Here is a 20,308-nt window from a genome sequence, read left to right as displayed (position 1 = left end):
GGCACTAATTTTCTCGTAAACGTAATCACAATCCTGTACAAGTGCTACTGTTAATCTTAACATTGTATTTTGGTCGAATTTTATTAGATCCTTAGTATGAATATTAATTAATTCAGATTTTCTTTATCCGATAATAAAAACCTGGTAAACTTCCACAGTAGAAGATTGTGTACTTCTCACTCGTTGTGTAAAAACTCAACAAAATCCAATCATCGCGGCTATACCACTGATCCGGTAATTTACATAATAACATTAATAAAGTAAGAAAAGTGGAGATTTAGGCGTTTTATCTTGTCAGTTACACATTGACTTTCGAGCGTTTTATAAAATACATTTTTTTTACAATTAAATGATATTAGCGTCGTGTTGATTAAGTTATAACTAAAAATACCAAATTACGATTTTAAGCTATAATCTAGCGCAGTTTGAAAATAATCGTTAAGCATATACACATATACTAATATGTATATATTAATTAATGGGCCTGATTTTGGCTTTAAAATATGCGCCGTAGGTACTTAAATTATCTAGTATTTAGGCTTCAAAAACGTCACGACCTAACGTCGGCGCTGGAACGCGTTAAATACGTTTCTAATTTATCAATGATTAATTGTTGCCCAGGGAAAGCGTTTAAACACTTACATGGAACTTATATGAACATGGAAAACACGAGGTACGAGCAGTCCAATTAATTTTATTGAAACGCCTTGATTTGAAATATTTTTTGTAATTTATTTCGTTTAAACTGTTTAAAATAGTTGGGAGTTGCGTTAACGGTAGAACAAACCGGGCAGAATAGTGTGAGAATTGGGCATATTGAAAGAAGAGGGAGCGGGGGTTTAAAAAGTAAAACTGGTAAGAGAGATAAAATATTTTCAGGGAGACGTACAGTCGAAACTGTTGGAGATTATAAAAACAAAAAAGGAAATGTAGGAAGTAAACAAAGAAGATTTAAGCTGGCTGACCCCATTAGTATGGGTTAAGGTAAAGGACAACCAGACGATTTCATAATGTATAGTTGATCTATTATGTTTGGTCTATGTGAACAAAATTTTGTTTAATTTAGACTTAAATTTAGTCTGAAATAGTTCTTAAACGGTTGTTGATGTATGTTTTTTACATCACAAAATATTTAAGTTTTACATTGAAATAAATGAATAACTAGTTATTTAGAGTTATTAAGATTATTATTCCCAGCGTTTCAAGTTTTAGGCGAATTGTTTTTTTTCCAAATTCCGGTTTGTTTGTATTTCAGAATTTTGTTCGCGTAAACATTAAAACAAAAGCGGTAAATTATTTTTAACCAACTGAATTTCAATAAGACTTTATTTATTTTAGACGCTTTGCATTTTGGAATAATAAAAGCCACACCGGCGACCTCTATAGAGTGAACATAATTTTTTTAAATTTGCATGAATTCGTGTGTTTTTCATTTGTGTACAGTAAATTATATTTCATGTGGACGGTAAGGTTATGATATTAATGCTGCGCACGACCGAGGCATTTCGTTCAAGAGCAAAACTAACCGTACCTAACCGTAATTACTCATAAAACGAACAATAATAATAATGATAATAATAATAACAATAATAATAAAAATTCAAAATAGAGTTTAATAAACACTCGACTTCGATTTATGAGTGGCCGCGTGGTCCGAAATGGATTAAATTGTCGAAGGCTGAACACAAAAAAAAAAATATAATGCATACAATAGACAAGTGTTTGGTTTTTTTTTTCATTCAATGGAAATGCCAAACATTAGGTGCCGAGCTCGTAACGACAAGAGCATTTCGTGAGGACAGTCTTGCCGTTAAATAGCGATAATAATAATCATAAAAAAAAAAATTATATACACCGCAAAAATTGGGTCATGCGTGCCATAAGGTTTTGTGTAATGCACACTATATATAATATAGTATCTCATCAACTGCGGGCCGCAGCCCGAGTGAGTCGAGTAAAAATGTATTATTATATTAATGTATTAATCGCAGACAGAGACAAATGTTTTAACGCGTCTTTAATAACATCCTAGATAGGCCTATTGTAGTATTTCATGGCAATTGTCGCCGTATAGCAATGTTTGCGAACACCGTTATGTATCCTAATTTCGTCTCAAGACTCTTTACAAGGCGCGCTGTATAGGCAATTGCGGTGCACCAATACATTTGTGCATTTTCGATAAATACCTCTTTACGGGCCCAATCGATGCGGAACAAATTGTTACTGCCTAACCTTAAATGTATTTTTTTTTCTACCATACCTTGCAAATTAATAAAATTATTTTTTATCGCATGTCGCCGACACGCAAGAATATATTGTTTCGATTCAATAACGCATAATAAAGAGATGTATAGAATGTGTTTGTACAACAAAATAAACAATAGTAATTTTAAATTGGACACTACGACATATAATGATTTTCAGTTATACGATAATCGTTTTGTGGACAAAAGGTATTAGTAATAATAATAATAATCTAGTAAATGTAATATAATAAGGAAAATAACCTAGTTGAAATTGTGACCTAAATTGAGCATAGACGTTTTCTTAGCAAAAGGTTGGCCGTTGGAGTTTTATTGTCCATTCGACGGCGATGTTGTGGAACGCCTCTGCAATTGATTTGGATTTATTTTTCTTCTACCTCATAGAAATTTTATACTATAAGGTATGTCGTAGTCATAAAATAGTTATGACCGGTCAACGCAATCGTGTTGTGTCGTTAAACTAAACGAAATAGATTATTAAAAATACTTGACAAAATGTTTAATTAATGTGATTTGATTCAATATTCTGATGGGCTAGTTCTAAAAAAAATGTGTAAGTACCGTCATTGGCAGTGAAAGTTGTTATAAAGATGATGAAGAGGGAAAGAGAGGCAGAGGAAGACCGAAGAAAAGATGGATACACGGAATAAAGAGTGATATGAGGATAGCTGAGGTGATAGAACGAGATGTAGGAGATCTTGATCTACGGAGGTGTAGGGTTAGGGTGGCTGACCTCGTGTAGTTGGGAGTGTAAGGAGAAGATGAAGAAGAAGAAGACCGACACTGGCGGTATTGCAGGTTTATGGTGTGTTTTTGTAGTTATAAATCAGGCTAATCAGACGTTTTGTTTGGCTCGAGAAAGTGTGTAAATGTCAAAAAGAAAATGAATATGTACAGTATTGCAAAAACCGCGCTACAATCAAAAGCTGTTTACAGTCATTAACAAAGAAGTACTTTTTCCATTGATTCTAGTGGCCCCTAATTAGAGTTAAGTTACTTTTCTGTACTTGGGTGCTTCTAGCAAAATACGATTTTCCAAAATAGCATAAATAAAAACCACACCTTTAATAAGGACTATTTTAGGAGTACTATTTATTTTGGTGTTCGGTGTAATTAAAAGCTTGTTATGTAATAAAAAATGTGGTTGTAAAATGTAAATGTGTGTATAATGTAAATATGATGTAACCGCATGTACATTGTATTTGTATATATAATCAATGTAGATATTAAAACAAATTTTTTTATATAACATTATTAAAAAAATTTATTTTTAATTTTTACGACGCTATCCATAAATTCGCGTTGAAATGTTTTCTCGAGAATGATTTTGTAACTACCAAAATGGTTACTGCCTCCAAACCAGTTAAAACCTACTAGGCTATAAATTTTCGCTAATTTATCCGGCTCCTTACTTTATTGGCCGTAAAATAATATATAAAGCGCTACGCGTTTCTTTATTCTTTTTTTTTCGAACATTATAAAACATGACTATTGTCGATTTCGCCAACGTCAGATTTGGACGGGCACAAAACGTGCACTGAAAAAGCAGTTCGCAGAAAAATAAGCGGTTGTTGTGAGTTTATTCAATTTTTTTTTTAAGTCTGAAATTATTTAATTTCACATGCGCCATATCAGGCAAACTGGTCGTAAAGAAACGAGGACTACCGTAGCGGTTAGTTGGTATGCAAGACGAGGACTGCATTTCAATATTTGCTTACAGTAGCAAAATATATTATGACTTCTTACAACTTCTGTACAGCTTTTAAGCTGTCGTCGGCGACATAGTGATCACGACAGACGATACCTATAGATTAATGATCAGCACATACACGGACCTTATGGACATGATAAGAACGCGGTAATGAGAAATAAAAGAATAATAATTGGCGACCGGCCGTTTTCCAAACTCTTCGACTTCAATTTTTACCAAAGCATATTGGCATTATTAATAATAATAATGACAATATTACTGTTATTGTTGTTGTCCGACCCGTCATATTGTATCAGCTATTCTTGTCGTTGGTCTGATGACAATGGAACGGCGATTTGTACTGTTTATATTATTTTCTCTGGTTTATATATTTTATACATTCGACGCCACCACGGCCAATAACAAACATTTGGTTCCGTTTTTCTTCTATTTTTAGATTAAATCATTATTTTCCGGTACGCGAGCCAGTTTGCGAAAGGGGTACGGCCAAGCACCGTTGTAACAGCACGGACAAAAAAAATATACCTATGTATATAATATATATAGCAACAATAATAATAGTGTAGTATATAATATAAATAAATATAAGTGTAAATCGAAACGAGGCGACTGAGATCTATTAGGGGCAAACTGTTGTGGGAGATAGCGCGAAAGAGGACGTCGTCGCTGCGACAAATCGCAATTATCCTATTTTATATTATTAGCGTTGTTGTCGTTATTTATTTCTCAGTGCGCTTATTGATTGCCGACTGGAATTTGTGTGGAATCGGCGCCTAAATACTTTCTGCCGGCGTAGTTTGTAAAAAGAGAATTTCTATTTCATTATTTATCAAATAAACCAATGTCGATGAGAAATGGATACACATGCATGTAAAAAAGAAACAACAATTTATTTGGATTGTGTGTTGAAGATAGATTGAAACTGGAAATTAAATCCATGACCACGCGACCCTATTAAGAGTCTAGGATAAAAATATCCTTGACAATCCTCCCCAACAAGTATTTGGTAAACGGTGAATAAGTTATATGAGGGGTCTCGTTAGGTTTTTTTTTTAATTTTGCATATGACATTTTGTTAATTAATAATAATCATAATTGAAGTACAAAAAAACCTTTTAAGTTAATTTGGAAACTTTCATAGTAGGTTGCATCTCCAAGTTAATCCAAGATGACTCATCTTAGCCTTCGAGTTTAGAATTTGGACACCCGTCGATAATAAGTCGAATTGTTTGTTCATCTCTACATGTCGAGCAAAACGGGGATTGTGTCTTTTCCCATTTATACAGCTCGATTCTGGATTGACGATTAAGCGGACATTTTGCACTTAAGAGTCTTTGCTAGTGCTTTTCCACAACTCCACATTTCATTAGGTTGCTTTTGAACAAATTGTCTCTGTAATATTACATACAATTTAATCTAGTCGTTAAGTTGGATTTGTAATTTATAACAATATATATTTAATTTTGTAACCGTTGAAACTAACTGTAACTACAAAGTACAAAATTTAGATACAATTATTTTTTTATGTAATGTTAAATTTTAAAACGTACTCATATTGTCAACGGTCGTAACAGTTTTGTCGTTACATGTCAGCTGTTCGCCTCCACTTAAATGAACGTTCATAATAATTACTTGTTTTTTTTAATTATTATTATTATTATTAATTGTGTTTATTTCTTATGTTTTTTTACCGTCGACCGCCTACGCGCTGCTGTATAGGTTAAATTGAACGCTGCGAGAATATATAATTTACCGGCAAAAAACAACCATTTAAGAGCCGTTGCGTTGTGTGACGTGTACTGTACTATACTTGTATATATATTTTTTTTTTTTAGTTGACTTTATTTATTTGATATTTTTTGTACGCGTTGAATATGGAGCAAAATACAACCCGAGGCACACAAACAGGTTTAGCTATACACACATGAGTGCTTGAGCTGCTTTCAGATGAAATATTATATATATATATATATATATAAATAATACACACATACTGCAGATATTAAACTAAAAAAAAAAATATCGCGTGCTCTGGCAACCTTGCGGTCAATTTTTATTTTCATGCTTTGCGTGTGATGAAAGAGAAAATATATATGTATATAATATAATAAGTGACATTACTCATTCGGTTCTTATGGATCCTAATGATAATTACCGCGGCGCTACCACCCGGACGACCGGCCAACAGCCACCGGAGAGCGGGCAATAATTAATACTCTTGTAATAAATACTAGGTAGGTAGTATATAAATAAATAGTATTATATGTGTTCGTGTATAATATATAAGTCCAATGACGACGACGAGGACAGGGTGTATTGATGATGTATGGAGACAAAAAGAAATCGTAGCGACCAACTCAAAGGACAGCACGAAATTTTTATTATTATATTGCAAGAGGTCTGTGCGCCCATCGGACTAATCATATTTTTTTTAGCTTCGATGCGAAATCGTTTTTTATAGCTTGCACGATACTCGGTTCATATAATAATGCGCGCGCCAGAGCAAAAACTCTTCGGTACTAAAATGATTAATGACTTATAAACCAATCGGTATGACGCTTAAACTTCCTATGTACATGTTGTCCGTCTTGTCTTCTAACGTTCTTCACCACACACACGAGTAGATCGTACATTCTTGACAAAATACAGGTCACTATTATAATACTTAACATTATTATTATTATTATGTTGTCAGCTGTACATGCTTATGATATGTACACACATATTATAACGAGCAAAACTGATAGATAATAGCATTTTGCGCCTATAAATATAGTTTTTTTTTTAATTCTTATAAAAAAAATATTTTGGAATGACGTTCAACGTTGTTTCTTGTTCGACTCTGAAGAAAGTGCACGCCGGTATTTTCTCGTAAGTATAATATCCAATATTGTTATACGAGCAAAGGCATTGCTCTCAGAGAGACGATGAGCAGGCACATCTAGGTCGGCGGGAGAAACTTTACTGCAGCATTTAGTTTTTAAAAAAATAATCACTCTCAAACATCAAAGCTACTGGTATTTTATCAAACCCCACTATCCGCTAGGTAGTAATAATTCTATTTAGCTACAATCTTCCATTATAACATTAATAAGGGAAAATATAGCATATAGGTTTTGTTAGTTTGGTTATTGATTAATTTATAACAGTAAACGATCATCGGCTATACACTTGAAATATGATTCTACTTTATGTCAAAAAATTACTCGGCTTATAATAGTTTTTACTACTGAATAGGTTACACGAGGATAGTTTCATTTAGTCCCAATATTTTCAAAATAACTCGGTTAGTGAAGCCCACAAATCAGCTCTAGTTTCTTATTTAAACCACTTTCGTCACAGAACATGCGGGTCTTTGTTAAGATGCGTGCAAGTCGCTCGTGTGATTAGGTACTTATTTTGAATTTAACAATTTTGCCGTGTGCTTTTTTAGTAGCTGATGCCAACGACTTGGTTAAATTCGGTACAATTTGGAGTCAGTGTCCAAAAATGGTGTGACAAAAACATCTGTGGACGAAAAATTACATTTTGATGCTGTGTCGCAACGTGTCTGAAATCTCTCTGTACCAGAATTTAACAAGTGGTATATATTTTAATAATAATTTTTTTTGGACCACGCCCTACTACTGCGCGCTGACGCGTTGTGGAAACATACCAAACTAGTTTTTATTGCCGATACTGTTTTCTCGCTGTGCATTTTTTTTTTATTATTATTTCCGACCTTATAGCGTGGTTTCCATTAGTTTGGCTGCATCATTTCCCACGAAACACAACCGCAACGATCCCTATGTTGCGGTTGCATATCTTGCAATACATGCATATAATATGGGATTCAAGTCAAACTTGTCGCGCTGCCGCCGAGAACAGCTCGGTTCATAACGTGTCGGTTGTGCAATACACAGGTAATCCGAAGTATAGTGACTGACTAACCAGACTATAGTATAATTTAAAAAAAAATAATAATAACAAAGATATAACCTAATATAATCGTCCACCAAAATTCGCCGGTGTTGTGCAAGCGTTTTGGACTTACCGATGAGACTTGGCTCCTTGATCGTTTGCAATTATTATAATAATAATAAGACAATTATAATTATGTATATATTATGATGTGCTGTATAGGACGCTTTGAGCGTGACAGCCGCTGATGTGTTTTGCGAAACTTTGTGTCGCTTTATTTCTGATCACGTCTCGCGTTTCACACGGCTGCATTAGAAAAACCCATTTGTATTACCTGTACCTATATATGATTACGATAATATATCTGCCATATCGTGAACGGCTGTTATGATATATTTTACACCGTCCAATAGTATAAATATTTATTTCTCTCTGAAGTCTACGTTTCGCAACAAATAGCCATTACAATTAAACGAAAAGTAATCGCGCAAAGATCCCAAAACTGTACTGTTCCACTAATAAGGTACACCCAATCTACCTTTAAATTATTACATAATGTACCCACTTGTCTTTTACTCACAGTCGTTTGAGATGTTTTTTTAACGAGGCTTTCAATAAGGCAGTGTAATACATTATTATTACTAATAATATTATCGTTTATAATTAACAGACTAATTTAAAAAGCCAAGTTTAAGTCACTCTCGACTAATTTCTATTACTGTTATAATATTATAGAAGGAATGATTGTGGTGACCTAAAGATCAAGAGACTTATTGACAAGTTAAATAACAAACAGAGTACCCGTGAGTATGAGTTACCAACGGTGAGGTGTATGTAAATGGAATAAATCGGGGTGAATCAAAGAAGATGACATTAAATATGGATTTTCGTTAGGCAAGGTGGATAATCAGAAATGCGTTAGTTACATACCGGACAAAGGACAGAAGAAACACTTCAAAACGAAATCGATTAAAATTATTAATGTGAAAAATTCGACCGCGATAAGAATTTATAACAATTGAAAATAACACATATTTTCATGGAAAACTAAAATCATTTTCACCCATTTAATGACTAAGCCAGTAATTGTCTTTCTCAACGAGCAGTCTCGTATCATGCGTATCTATTTCTATGATTGGAAGTCTCTGAATCGGAATCTGTTGTCGTGCACAAAGAGTTTATAATAAGACTTTAATCCCAGTAGATGTAGGTATTACTGTTTTATTAAAGTACCGCACATAATATCAAGCATAACATAGCGTTTCTGTGACTTTAACGCCCGTCTTCCCCATTACCCTGTCTCGATAGATGTAAGATCCATTCAAGGGAAAATAAAATACATGCTACCTCATGTTGTGCTCGGTGCGTGGACCGTGTGTTTGTTTAGACGAGTTAAATATCATTCTAATCGTCGATTCCGCAGCTGTTGGCGACGTTTCACGTTTTCTTTGCACACGAGGATTTTTTTTTTGTTAATTAATCTTTCTGGTTTTGCACTCCGCACACACGCTAAGCGCTGCAGTGCCAAGTGCAATAGGCGCATTCATTAGCGACGGCATCCCGAAAAGAAATCCCGGTGATTAATTAAGCAAAGCTACCGTGTATGATCGGATACACATTAAAAAAAACAAGGCGGCCGGTTGTGTATAGACTTACTCAGCGACTTGTGTGTGTGTGTGTGTGTGTGTCAGAGCAAAATGCCGACCCGTAAGTAGGTTACCGTGGCCCCGGGTTATTCGTGTATTGGTGGTGAGTGCGTGTATAATAAATGTTTCCAAGTATCTCGGTAGGTATAGGTATACCCACAACGATACTATATATTATATACCTATACACGGTCGTTATGTACACCGAACGTTTCGACATACGGGTGAACCTCGCTGTTAGCGGCGGGCACTAAAGGAAAATAAATAATAGAACAACAAAAATATTATTATAATCTACGAGGAGAAGAAGAAAAAACAAATCGCACAATCGTGGCGACGGCGATGAAGGCAACGTGCCAGATCCCAATCCGGCGTATAAAGCTTTTTTTTTTCATTTATATACTGACAACTGTTGCACTGTAAACGGATATAATAAGGTCCGAGATGGGCTTAAGATGGAATAATCGAAGCTTCTATTCGCAGCTTTACATCGAGCATCTTAAAGTATGCCGTTGTACACTTCTAATGCATGCAATATACTTACTCTGTCCGAACCGGTAGCGGACTAAATAATATTGAAAATAATATGTTTATTCGAAAATAAATGCATAATTTTTTCCTTGTAGTCAATAAAAAAATCAAATGCAGTTTATGGTTGAAATTTGGTACCAAAATGACATTCCAAGAAATGATTACATCATTATAATTAATCGTTCGACGTTACTACGCACAACGCCTAAATGCAAATAAGTCGTTTAAGGCCAATAAAGGATCATTTGCATTAAATCTGTTCAGTAAAGCTGCACGCCATAGGCGAGATTTTTGATGGACGGATAGATTACCAGTCTATAGGATGACTCAATCAGCCTATGGAAAAATCTGGGAATCGTCACTGATACAATGCGTTAGCATTTGACCTACAACGTTTTAACATTAAAATCAATCAAATTTCCCCCTTTCCCTCCACGGCTTGGCAAGACGTTCCGGAAACACTCCAAGTACAAGGCGCATTCCGCCGCTCCGGGTGATTGATGAATTAGCGCTTGAAAATAATCAATATTAATGACCGCGATGACGCAATTCACAACAAACCCAAAAGTCCACAACCGCGCGTACCAGTGAGTAAAACGGGTAAATAATCTTAAGAAATCAACCGACACTAAATACTTGGAAAGTTTTAACCGTTCAAAACCCAAGGAAAATTTTGGCAGGGGGAAACCTTACTCGACATCCTCCCCCCTTCTCTTTATCTACTCCCATGACGTCTACATGAAATTTACATTTTCATTCTCACCGCGGCCTCGACTCGACGATGGGCCTTAACTTGTAAACCGACAACGAAGCATAATAATGTTAGTATAACAAACTCTTCGTTGTCGTTGTCTGGCTCGACGCCGGTGCACCGGTATAGTCCGGGGCAAACTGCGCCTGCCTATCCGCTGTGATTTAAACGGTACGGGTTTTTTTTTACAAATATAAATCTCCCCCGACACTTAGACTACCGTATATACATACGTATATATATATAGTTTCTGTGTGTGTATAAGTATAACCTAATCTGTATGTGTTGTTATATAACAACGATTGCAAAACGATAGGACGCCGGACCGCCGCCGCGCCGTTTAATTACAGCAATGATTGACGACAAATTAAGTAAGTGTATTATAATGGGGCGTGTAGCTAAATCTTTATTTGGTTCGGCTGTTGCGGGTTCGGCAAAAAGTTCAAACGACGACACGCGTTAATGATTTTTAATAGAAACCGTGTACAACGAAGAATAATTATCCTGTGTCGGCCACAAGACAATTGTGATGTTGTATATATACACAATTTATTTTATATGTTTTTTTATAATAGATAACATAGAGGGATGACATAATATTGTATAAACACGTAGATCTACATACGGCTAGCATATACAATGAATATTATAGTTAATAGGCAAACTATTGGCAAACTTACTAAATACAGCCTAGCTGAAAACCTACTAAATAGGCCTTAGCAGCGGCCCAATAAATATCCAACCGCAATAAAATTCATAAAAACTACCAACTTTCACAAACTCATTTAGAAAACAAAAATAAAAGTAACCTCTCATAAACTATATTGCATCCAAAATAAAATATGTGTTATAAAAAAAACATTTCTATAATCCAAGACGAAAAGGATGATTTATCCTTCTAAAATTAATATTAATATCAGCGATCAGCACACAATGAAATTGATATGATGCAGCTATTATTAATTATCTGCTGTAGATATTGAAGGAATACACATTAATCTGTAATGGAAAAATCAAACATGTAATAGGCATACATATATTTTCTATTAAATAAAAATATATCTATATACTATTTCTACCGTTATATCTCGCGTCACAATGTAGTATAAAAATTGAACTTTGTTTAGTCGTATGAACCGAATGTTTAATCGATCAAAAACAAAACTGTCAAATAACTTTCAGTCACAGTAAAATAATAATTATTCTATTTTATAGGGCGAGTGGCTTGAATAATTTACAGTTTTAGTTGTATATTAATTTTTGTGCATCCAATATTTAATTACGGAGCAACGACCGGAGTGTGAAAGTTGTTTTTGGCTAAAAAAAAAAATACAAAACGCAAAACAAAAATCATCATTTAGGTTCATGAACTAAGCGAGGAACCTCTCTCCATAAGATCGGCTATCTCCCGAAGACTTCAACAACAACATAATGATTATCAAAAACGTGTTGTTTCGCCTATGTTGTTTACCTAAGTATAATTATACTTGGCGTACATATTTTGTATGAAAATAAAACTTTTATTAGACCACACTTGAATTATTTTCAGGTCGTTATTTGATTTTTTTGGGGTTTACTATACAAATTATGATTACAATAATTACTGCCGAAGGACAGATTTATTATAACAATGGCAATACAAAATATATATTATGGTACCTATTTAAGCGTTTAATTATAAGCAAATACGAGCGCTAATGATTATACTTAGGTAAATATAAAAAGGCTCAAACGACCTCCTCGCAAGGCGTAGGTCACAGTTTTCTGACATTCTGAGTGTAATATTAATAATTAGTAATCACCACAAGTCACAACACCGATAGTTATAAACATAATTATCATCATTATTATTTTTTTAACTATTATTAGCCTCTGTACATTTTATAGAGCTAGGTAGAAATTATTTTACCGTTGTATGACCATTTGTATATGTGTCCGTTGGTATACAGTGTGATCCATCTGATGTAAAACACTCGGATTTTTTGAAAAATACTTTGAAAATATTTTTTTCCTTATACTACAGTGACGGTGACAATGTTATCGACGGGATCAATATTATTATTTTATGAGAATTAGTTGTGCTACCGTTGTAAAAACTGAACGAATATTGATCTTGAATTCAAATCCATACAATGCCATAGTAAACGAAGAGATTGATGAAAATTACAAATTCAAACTCTAACAATTTTTAAAAATTTTTGCCTACATAAAACTAAAAACTTATGATCTCATTTAAAAAAAAACGAGATCCATACTTGTTTTACGTACAAGCGATGGAGGTAAACGTTTTCTAAGTATTGAAAAATATATAAATATTCATATTTTCTGAGAAAATGAGTGTCTTACATCAGATGGATCACCCTGTATTTTAATAAACCACATATTTTAGCTAATCCAAGCATTGGTTAGGTCATGTGTATCGAGGTTATAAAAATATTATGATCGTTTGTTTACCGTATCGTAAGGTGTTCTATTTAATTTTAACAGCCCATTTTCATTTCATCATAATATACATTAAAATAAGTCATTCCAGCTGTGGTTCCTTCACCTCTGTTCAGATATATATACATATTGTTCAGAAAATATACAGCTGGTTCTTAACCATATAATGTTATCGAGTTAAATCAAATATCCAATTGGGTGGACTTCCCATTAGCATGCGAGTTGTACTTGTTGTTGTCAAATAATTATAAGCATATTACACCTTTCTTTTTATACCAACGTCCGCCTCTGAGTATAAGGACATTAGTGGGACATTAAGTTTCACTGTTGTAGAGCAGTTGTATTGACTTACTATATTTTAGTAGGTGTGTATACCGCGTGGTATATTATGTGACCATGCTTAACCTAATATTGTATTTTTACAATAAGTAACATGCAATTTAAGGCTGTAGGTCACTTTTTGTTTTAACTTTTACACTTTTAGAGGATTTTTTATTTGTACTTCAAGATTATTTGTACGATTCGTTTGTAATAAAACGAAATCGTTAGACTCTGTGTTGTATCCACTTGATTTGTTCACTGCACAGTTGAACCATAGAATAGATAATAATATTTAGAGTAATTACCCATATATACCATCTACTTAAAAAGTTTAGGCGTTTCAACCCCCTTCAAGGTCCCGCATAATTTGGGTAGACAAAATTCTTACTCGAATGCTACATAATAGTAGGTTGATTACACAATAGAAAAACGATTATTCTTAGTGGTCGAACATTCGGTATTTGCATCGTTTTGCGGAAACCGTCTATACCTGCTCGGCCACCTGCCATTATGACCGATTCATAATAGCTATTGTGGGTAAAATTAATTGTACAACACAAATCGTTTTTCACCCTGCATTTAATTAAATAGCTGTGATTATCATATTTATCATTATTACATTATAATGTGTTAAGACGTTTTCGAAGGGCCTTTTTTCTGACGATTTTCTGTCGTTTTGATTTCAGATACAGTCGCTGCTGTCGTCGTTTCACATAATCGTCAACCGCGTTGTTCGTTCTTGCCACTGTTCGGTTAGTCTGTGCTGTTGTGCATAGAAAATGTAAATGCTTGGGCGCAGATCGACCGAGTGTAGTAGACAACCAAAGCCAATCGCGCAATATTATGGACGTAGCGTCCAGTGATTACTTGAAGACTGCGTTGTTCTCGGGTGACAACGGCCCTGACACGGGTAACCGGGAGAGCCTGCGACTAATGGAACTCGGGCTTCATCTGGAAACCCTGCACGATGGATCACACAGGATCAACACGTCCGTGGACCACTTGCTGAACGATCCCACCCTGTCGGGTAAAGTATAAAATTATATACTATCACAGTTATTATTTTTATTACTAACGGTAACGACAACCGGCCAAGAGTGAACTCCTCGCCGTCCTATTTTTATAGTTTGCTATAATTCACGCCGCACTGTAATTAACACATTCCACTCTATTTACAACTCTTTCTACTAGTCTTCCCGGCCACGTTTTCTTGTTTTTGCCACGACTCAGACTCCTTTTTAGAAAATTGGTTTTCATAAAAAAGACTTGAACACATTTTGTAGAGAACTTTTTGTACTCTTTTCTTCATTATCCTATCCTTGCGTTGTTTCCATAGTACTAAGTCGAATAGTACTGAAAGAGTGTTTCTTCTCGTTCCGGTCCAATCATTAATCTGTCTAATTTCGATTCCACAGATGCTATCAGATGTAATATCTCTAACATCAGTTCCAATCGGTTTAACCGAATTTATTTTTTAATGGAACTGTAGGCTATTTTTACAACTATGATTATTATTGTTGTAATAACGATAATACCTAATAGTTTGTTGTATTTCAATGCGCAGAGAGAAACAACAACGAATTTACTTTCGCCAACAATAACAACAACAACAACAATAATAGTAATAACAACAACAATAACGGCTTCGAGGCGATCATCGGTGGCGACCACGGTTTCGACTTGGACTGCGCGCCCACGTCGTTCCCAGACAAGTCGGACATAGCCGATCAATGGCGAACGCTCAACACGGACGGTGCCATCTACACCGTGGAGGTGGTGAACAACTCGGACGGCGGTACCGGCGAATCGCTGTGGTGCATGCCCGCGCTCACCGATCACCATCAGGGCGGCAGCGCGGTCACCAATTTCGACGAGACGCTATTGTCGATGGACGGCGGCGGCGACTCGTCCAACCCCGCCGGCAGGTACGTGATCAAACAGGAGCCCACCGAGTACGTTAAACAGGACGGCAGGTACGTGATCAAACAGGAGCCCACCGAGTACGTCAAACAGGACGGCAGGTACGTGATTAAACAGGAGCCCACCGAGTATATCAAACAGGAACCGGGCGAGTACACCGGCGACGAACTGCTCCGGAACGCGTTGCTGGGCAAAACTAATCACAATCATCACCAGAGGTAATTATTATTGTCGAAGCGTCATGTTGTTTTTTGTATTTACCTAAACGTACAATTTCTCCTACGCAGGTACGGCGATAAGGACGTCAAGCCATCGGTGTCGACGGCGTCCGACAGCCAGAACTCGTCGCCGGGACCGGTGTCCATGCAGGACGTGGCGTACCCGTCGACGTCTACCGTGGACATGCAAGACGTGTTGGCCACGACCAACAACAGTAACGGCATCAACGGCAACACGATCGTGATGATCGAGGACGACATGCCGTCGATGTCGCTGCTGGTGGCCGGCGACGGCGCCGCCGCACAGAACGTCGATGATCTCCTCTTGCCAGACTTTGACTTCCAATACATCGATGGCCTGGACAGCGACATGTCTCAGTCGTTCCAGCAGTACTGCCCCACTAGTCAAGGGTTCGTGTCCTTCATAACCGAGGTGAGTTTCGCCCGCTGATAATATCTATATGTTCTACGATCTGTTGTTTAACGCTTAAATAATTCGTCTCCGTGACCCGCAGGTGGCAAATATCTCGCAGATCCCGACCACGGTAGTGCTGGACCACCGGGAACCGGAACAGGTGTCCACTTCGTCGTCGCCGCCAGTGTGCAGGCCGGCCAAAAAGTACAACCGGCGATCGCACCAAGGCAACGGCAAGACGAAGCTGACGTCGGCCGCTGTGTCAGCGTCCGCAGCCTCCGCGTCTTCCGTTTCGGGCGACGACCAGCCGGCCAACCCGCCCGCCAAGAAAGAACGATCGCTGCACCACTGTCACATATGCAGCAAAGGCTTTAAGGACAAGTACTCGGTCAATGTTCACATACGGACGCACACTGGCGAAAAACCGTTTATGTGCCCGGTGTGCGGCAAAAGTTTCAGGCAAAAAGCGCACTTGGCTAAGCACCAACACACGCACACCACGCCGGCCAAACCACAACCATTGTCCATCACGCAGGCCACCATCAAAGGCCGACGGTCCACGTCCAGATAGCCCCCCGACCCGCCCGATCCTGTGCACGCCGCGCGTTACCATCCCGATCCTGTGCACGCCGCACGTTACCATCCCGTCCCGGTAACGTCAACAACGTCGACGCGACCTTCGTTTAACTGTTAAGTACACATAATAAATATACTCGACTGTCCCAGGTCGTTGTTTCGGGATTATCGTGTACGTTAATAATAGGTACCCGTGCCCGTTTTTGGTAAATTTATGAAAAAAACGGTAATTTATTTTACGCGAATTAACGTTTTGTTTTTTACGCTCGATCGCCGAGCAACGCGATTATGTTTTTCTCTAGGAAAAACCCCGATTTAAATATGTGATTATTAATAAGTTAACCTCATTAATGAAGTAAAAATAGTTATTGTATTATTATATTATTATTATTATTGTTAGCGGCCCGCGAATCAAAATATCGATATTTAAATAATATTAGAAGAAATATTAATAATGATAATAATAAAGAATAAAAAAATAATAATAATAGTAATTGCTATTGTTATTATCACGCGTTTATTGTATTAAATAGTTAAGTTTAATAAGTAATGTATAATATAGATTTACATTTTTTTATTACATGTAAATAGATTAATATTATATTGATAAAGTGTATTGAACGACAAAGTACGTTTACAGTGGTCGAAAAGAATTATTGCACAACTCTATGTATTATTTTCTAGTACTATTCCGTCCTGAGGCCTGTGATAGAAAACGACACTGTTTACTTAAACGCAATACGACAAAACATACATATATACGGTTTTTGTTTGTAAATTACAATTTTATTTGATAGAGGTAAGGAAATATTATACTACTTACGGATTGATTACTTAATCATTGTTATACTTTTTTTTTAATGTTTCATTCGTGTTGGGTGTTCCTATAAAGACTACCATAACACCGACTTTTTATTTTAATATTAGTAATTTAATTATAATGTATAATATATATATATATATATATATATATAAACGTATGTAAACTAATATAGGAAAAAAAAGTAAAATTACTATACCTAGAAAATTGATTTGCGTTACTTAATTTTTGTTTTAAGATATTTAGGCCTAAAGCGTAATTGAACAAAATATTTTTTAAATAAACAACCTGTATCACTCATCAATTTATGTACATTCTATAAAAAGTGTTTTTTTTATTAAATTAATTGTTAATTTATATTTTTTTATCCTGACATTAGTATTAATATTATTATTTTTACATTTGTGTTCGTATGATTGCAAAAAACAAAATACAATGTAAACAAATAGTGTATTACCTATCACTTTTTTGTTTAGTGCCATAAGCCATAACAACCGCAATTTGTATGACAAAAAAATATAATTACTCTTCGTACATGACAAAAAGAAATCCTTGACTGTTTTTTTTTCAGTTCAATTTTTAAATGTTTTTAAATGGTTAATTAAAAATTGTTTATCTCCTTGTACGCAACATAGAGAGTTAAAATATTGACAATTACATTCCTGCAATAATATTGACTGTGATTTATAAAATGTATTATCTTTATATTGTGTTTTCTCATTAAATTTTAAATGGTTATATTGTATATTATATTATTTTTCGAATATACACGATTAATGTACATTGTAATATTATATTTTAGCATATAGTTTTGTTGTAAGAATTATTTTATTTGTCTTTACATATTTTTTATTTACATGCCGTTTAGGTCATAATTTACAACGATAATTTAAAATATTATGCATACACACTTGCATAATAACGTTTATTTAGGATAATATAATGTTATTTGTATTTTATTGACCTACTCAGTATTTTTGTAAGTTTTTTATTGTTTGTAACTGTTTTGTATAAGATTAATGAACATTATTTATTCCTAATGAGATTTGTTGATTTATTTTGGTAAATGTCTTTGAACGGTATTACCTAGTTATTGTTTGTATTGTATCGCATGGAAATTAAGGAGGAACCATAACATAGGCTAAATTCTTGGTGAAATATCCTAAGCCTAAAATTCACTTGCTAAAACGTAGTTGTTTATTTATTTATAAAATATTTTTAAAAAAATATTGTCCATTCTTAAGTCTTTAATTTGTATTCATTTTCAAGGGGCAGTGCATATGCAATATTTAGGACTGCCTGAAATTTTTGTTTAATTTGTATTAGCCATTTATTACTAACAAAAATCTAAGAAGTTAAAATGCAACCGCACTGTTTTTTTTCTTTGTGTTATAACATATTATGACTGCAACATTGTTCATCGTTTTAATTAATAAAATAGTAATTAAATTCAATTTATTTTTGCAATACATTTTCTATAGTGCAACTTAATTACAACTACCGCTTATGTTGGTTGGTACATCTTAAGATATCCTTAAAAAATAATCGCAAAGCGTGTGGGCCGATGCGAAATGGTCATAGGAAAAAAACCGATACCGGTAAAAAGAGGAGAACTTTAACTAGGGTCTTTAGTCGGTTTTGTAAAAACTTAAATTTTACCATAAGTACAACATGTACAAGCACACATACAAGTAAATATAATGCCAGAATTAATACATTAATAGTGAATGTTGGATAAATAATATCAAAAAAGTCGAAGAAAGCCCTAAGATGAAGTTCTCATTATTTTAAATGTGTAAGAAATGTTTAGCTATGTCTAGATGGAAAAAAACGTGAAATCGCTATCAAGGATGCTGTGTTAAACTACCAAAAAAATATATTTTTAGAAATTGCCTATGCCGTACGCCTTACGAAATAAGAGATATGACGTACTCTATTATGAGCGCCAAATTGTATACAAATAACGACGAAAACGCCAAGTAACTTTTTAAATATCTACCGAATCGATTAAAAAAAAAATGTTTACCACCACAATAAAAAATTGGTACATCTCGGTACTTCATAAGACACATTATTCTAACGTACGGCGTTTAAACGCTGATAAAAGGTCTTCAAGATTGATTGTGACTATAATTGAGTTTTGACAAGTAGTTTAGCCGATAAAACCCTCGGAATATTGAAAAAATGTTCAACAAAAATATCGAATTGGTTTTATTATTTCAGCTCTTATTGACCTTATCTTCTTTTTTCTTTGTCTGAATATTCCGAGGGTTTTATCGTCTAAACTACTTGTCGAAACTCAATTATAGTTACAATCAATCTTGAAGAACTTTTTATAAGCTTTTAAACGCCGTTTGTTACTTGTTAGAATGGTGGGTCTTAAAAATTGACATTAATGAGATGTCCAACGACAAATCGCTCCAGTTATGGAAGCAACAAACTACCAAACTGAACACTATTAAAAGTTCCACTAACCGATGGATTAACAGCTTTCTAAAAAGGAAAGATGAAACAATACTAAACCGCATGCGAATCGGACACACGAGACTAACCCATGGTTATCTAATGGCTAAGGAAGAAACTCCTATATGTGTAGCTTGTGGTGTAAGACTGACCGTGAAACACATATTAACCGAATGCCTCAAGTACGAACAAGACAGACAAAGGATTGGAATCGACGCGACACTTGACACTTCACTAGGACCAGAACCCGAGAACAATGCCAAGATGATCGACTTCCTAAAATCAACCGACTTATATAACTTAATTTAAAAATTACACATTCTCTTTCTT

General features: G+C 35.1%; 1 protein-coding gene across 1 annotated transcript in view; it reads left to right on the top strand.

Annotated features, from left to right (window-relative positions):
* The window catches only part of LOC126834801 (probable serine/threonine-protein kinase DDB_G0267686), a 65,151-nt gene extending 47,534 nt beyond the window's left edge, over positions 1 to 17,617 (top strand). The window contains exons 4-7 of the mRNA XM_050566978.1: positions 14,253 to 14,593; positions 15,131 to 15,704; positions 15,774 to 16,137; positions 16,220 to 17,617. Of these exons, the coding sequence (XP_050422935.1) occupies positions 14,410 to 14,593; positions 15,131 to 15,704; positions 15,774 to 16,137; positions 16,220 to 16,690 (1,593 nt within the window). The 5' untranslated portion in view covers positions 14,253 to 14,409 and the 3' untranslated portion in view covers positions 16,691 to 17,617. The remainder of the gene's footprint in view (positions 1 to 14,252; positions 14,594 to 15,130; positions 15,705 to 15,773; positions 16,138 to 16,219) is intronic.
* The last annotated feature ends 2,691 nt before the right edge of the window (positions 17,618 to 20,308 follow it).

Source organism: Adelges cooleyi, unplaced genomic scaffold (genome assembly GCF_023614345.1).
Source record: "Adelges cooleyi isolate 19-005CV unplaced genomic scaffold, UGA_ACOO_1.1 ACOO_flye_CR_arks_rails_tigmint_CR_PRNA_21, whole genome shotgun sequence".
NCBI classification, from domain to species: Eukaryota; Metazoa; Arthropoda; class Insecta; order Hemiptera; family Adelgidae; genus Adelges; species Adelges cooleyi.
The sequence above is the reverse complement of the archived record's forward strand: the minus strand, read 5'-3'. Positions and strand labels throughout refer to the sequence as shown.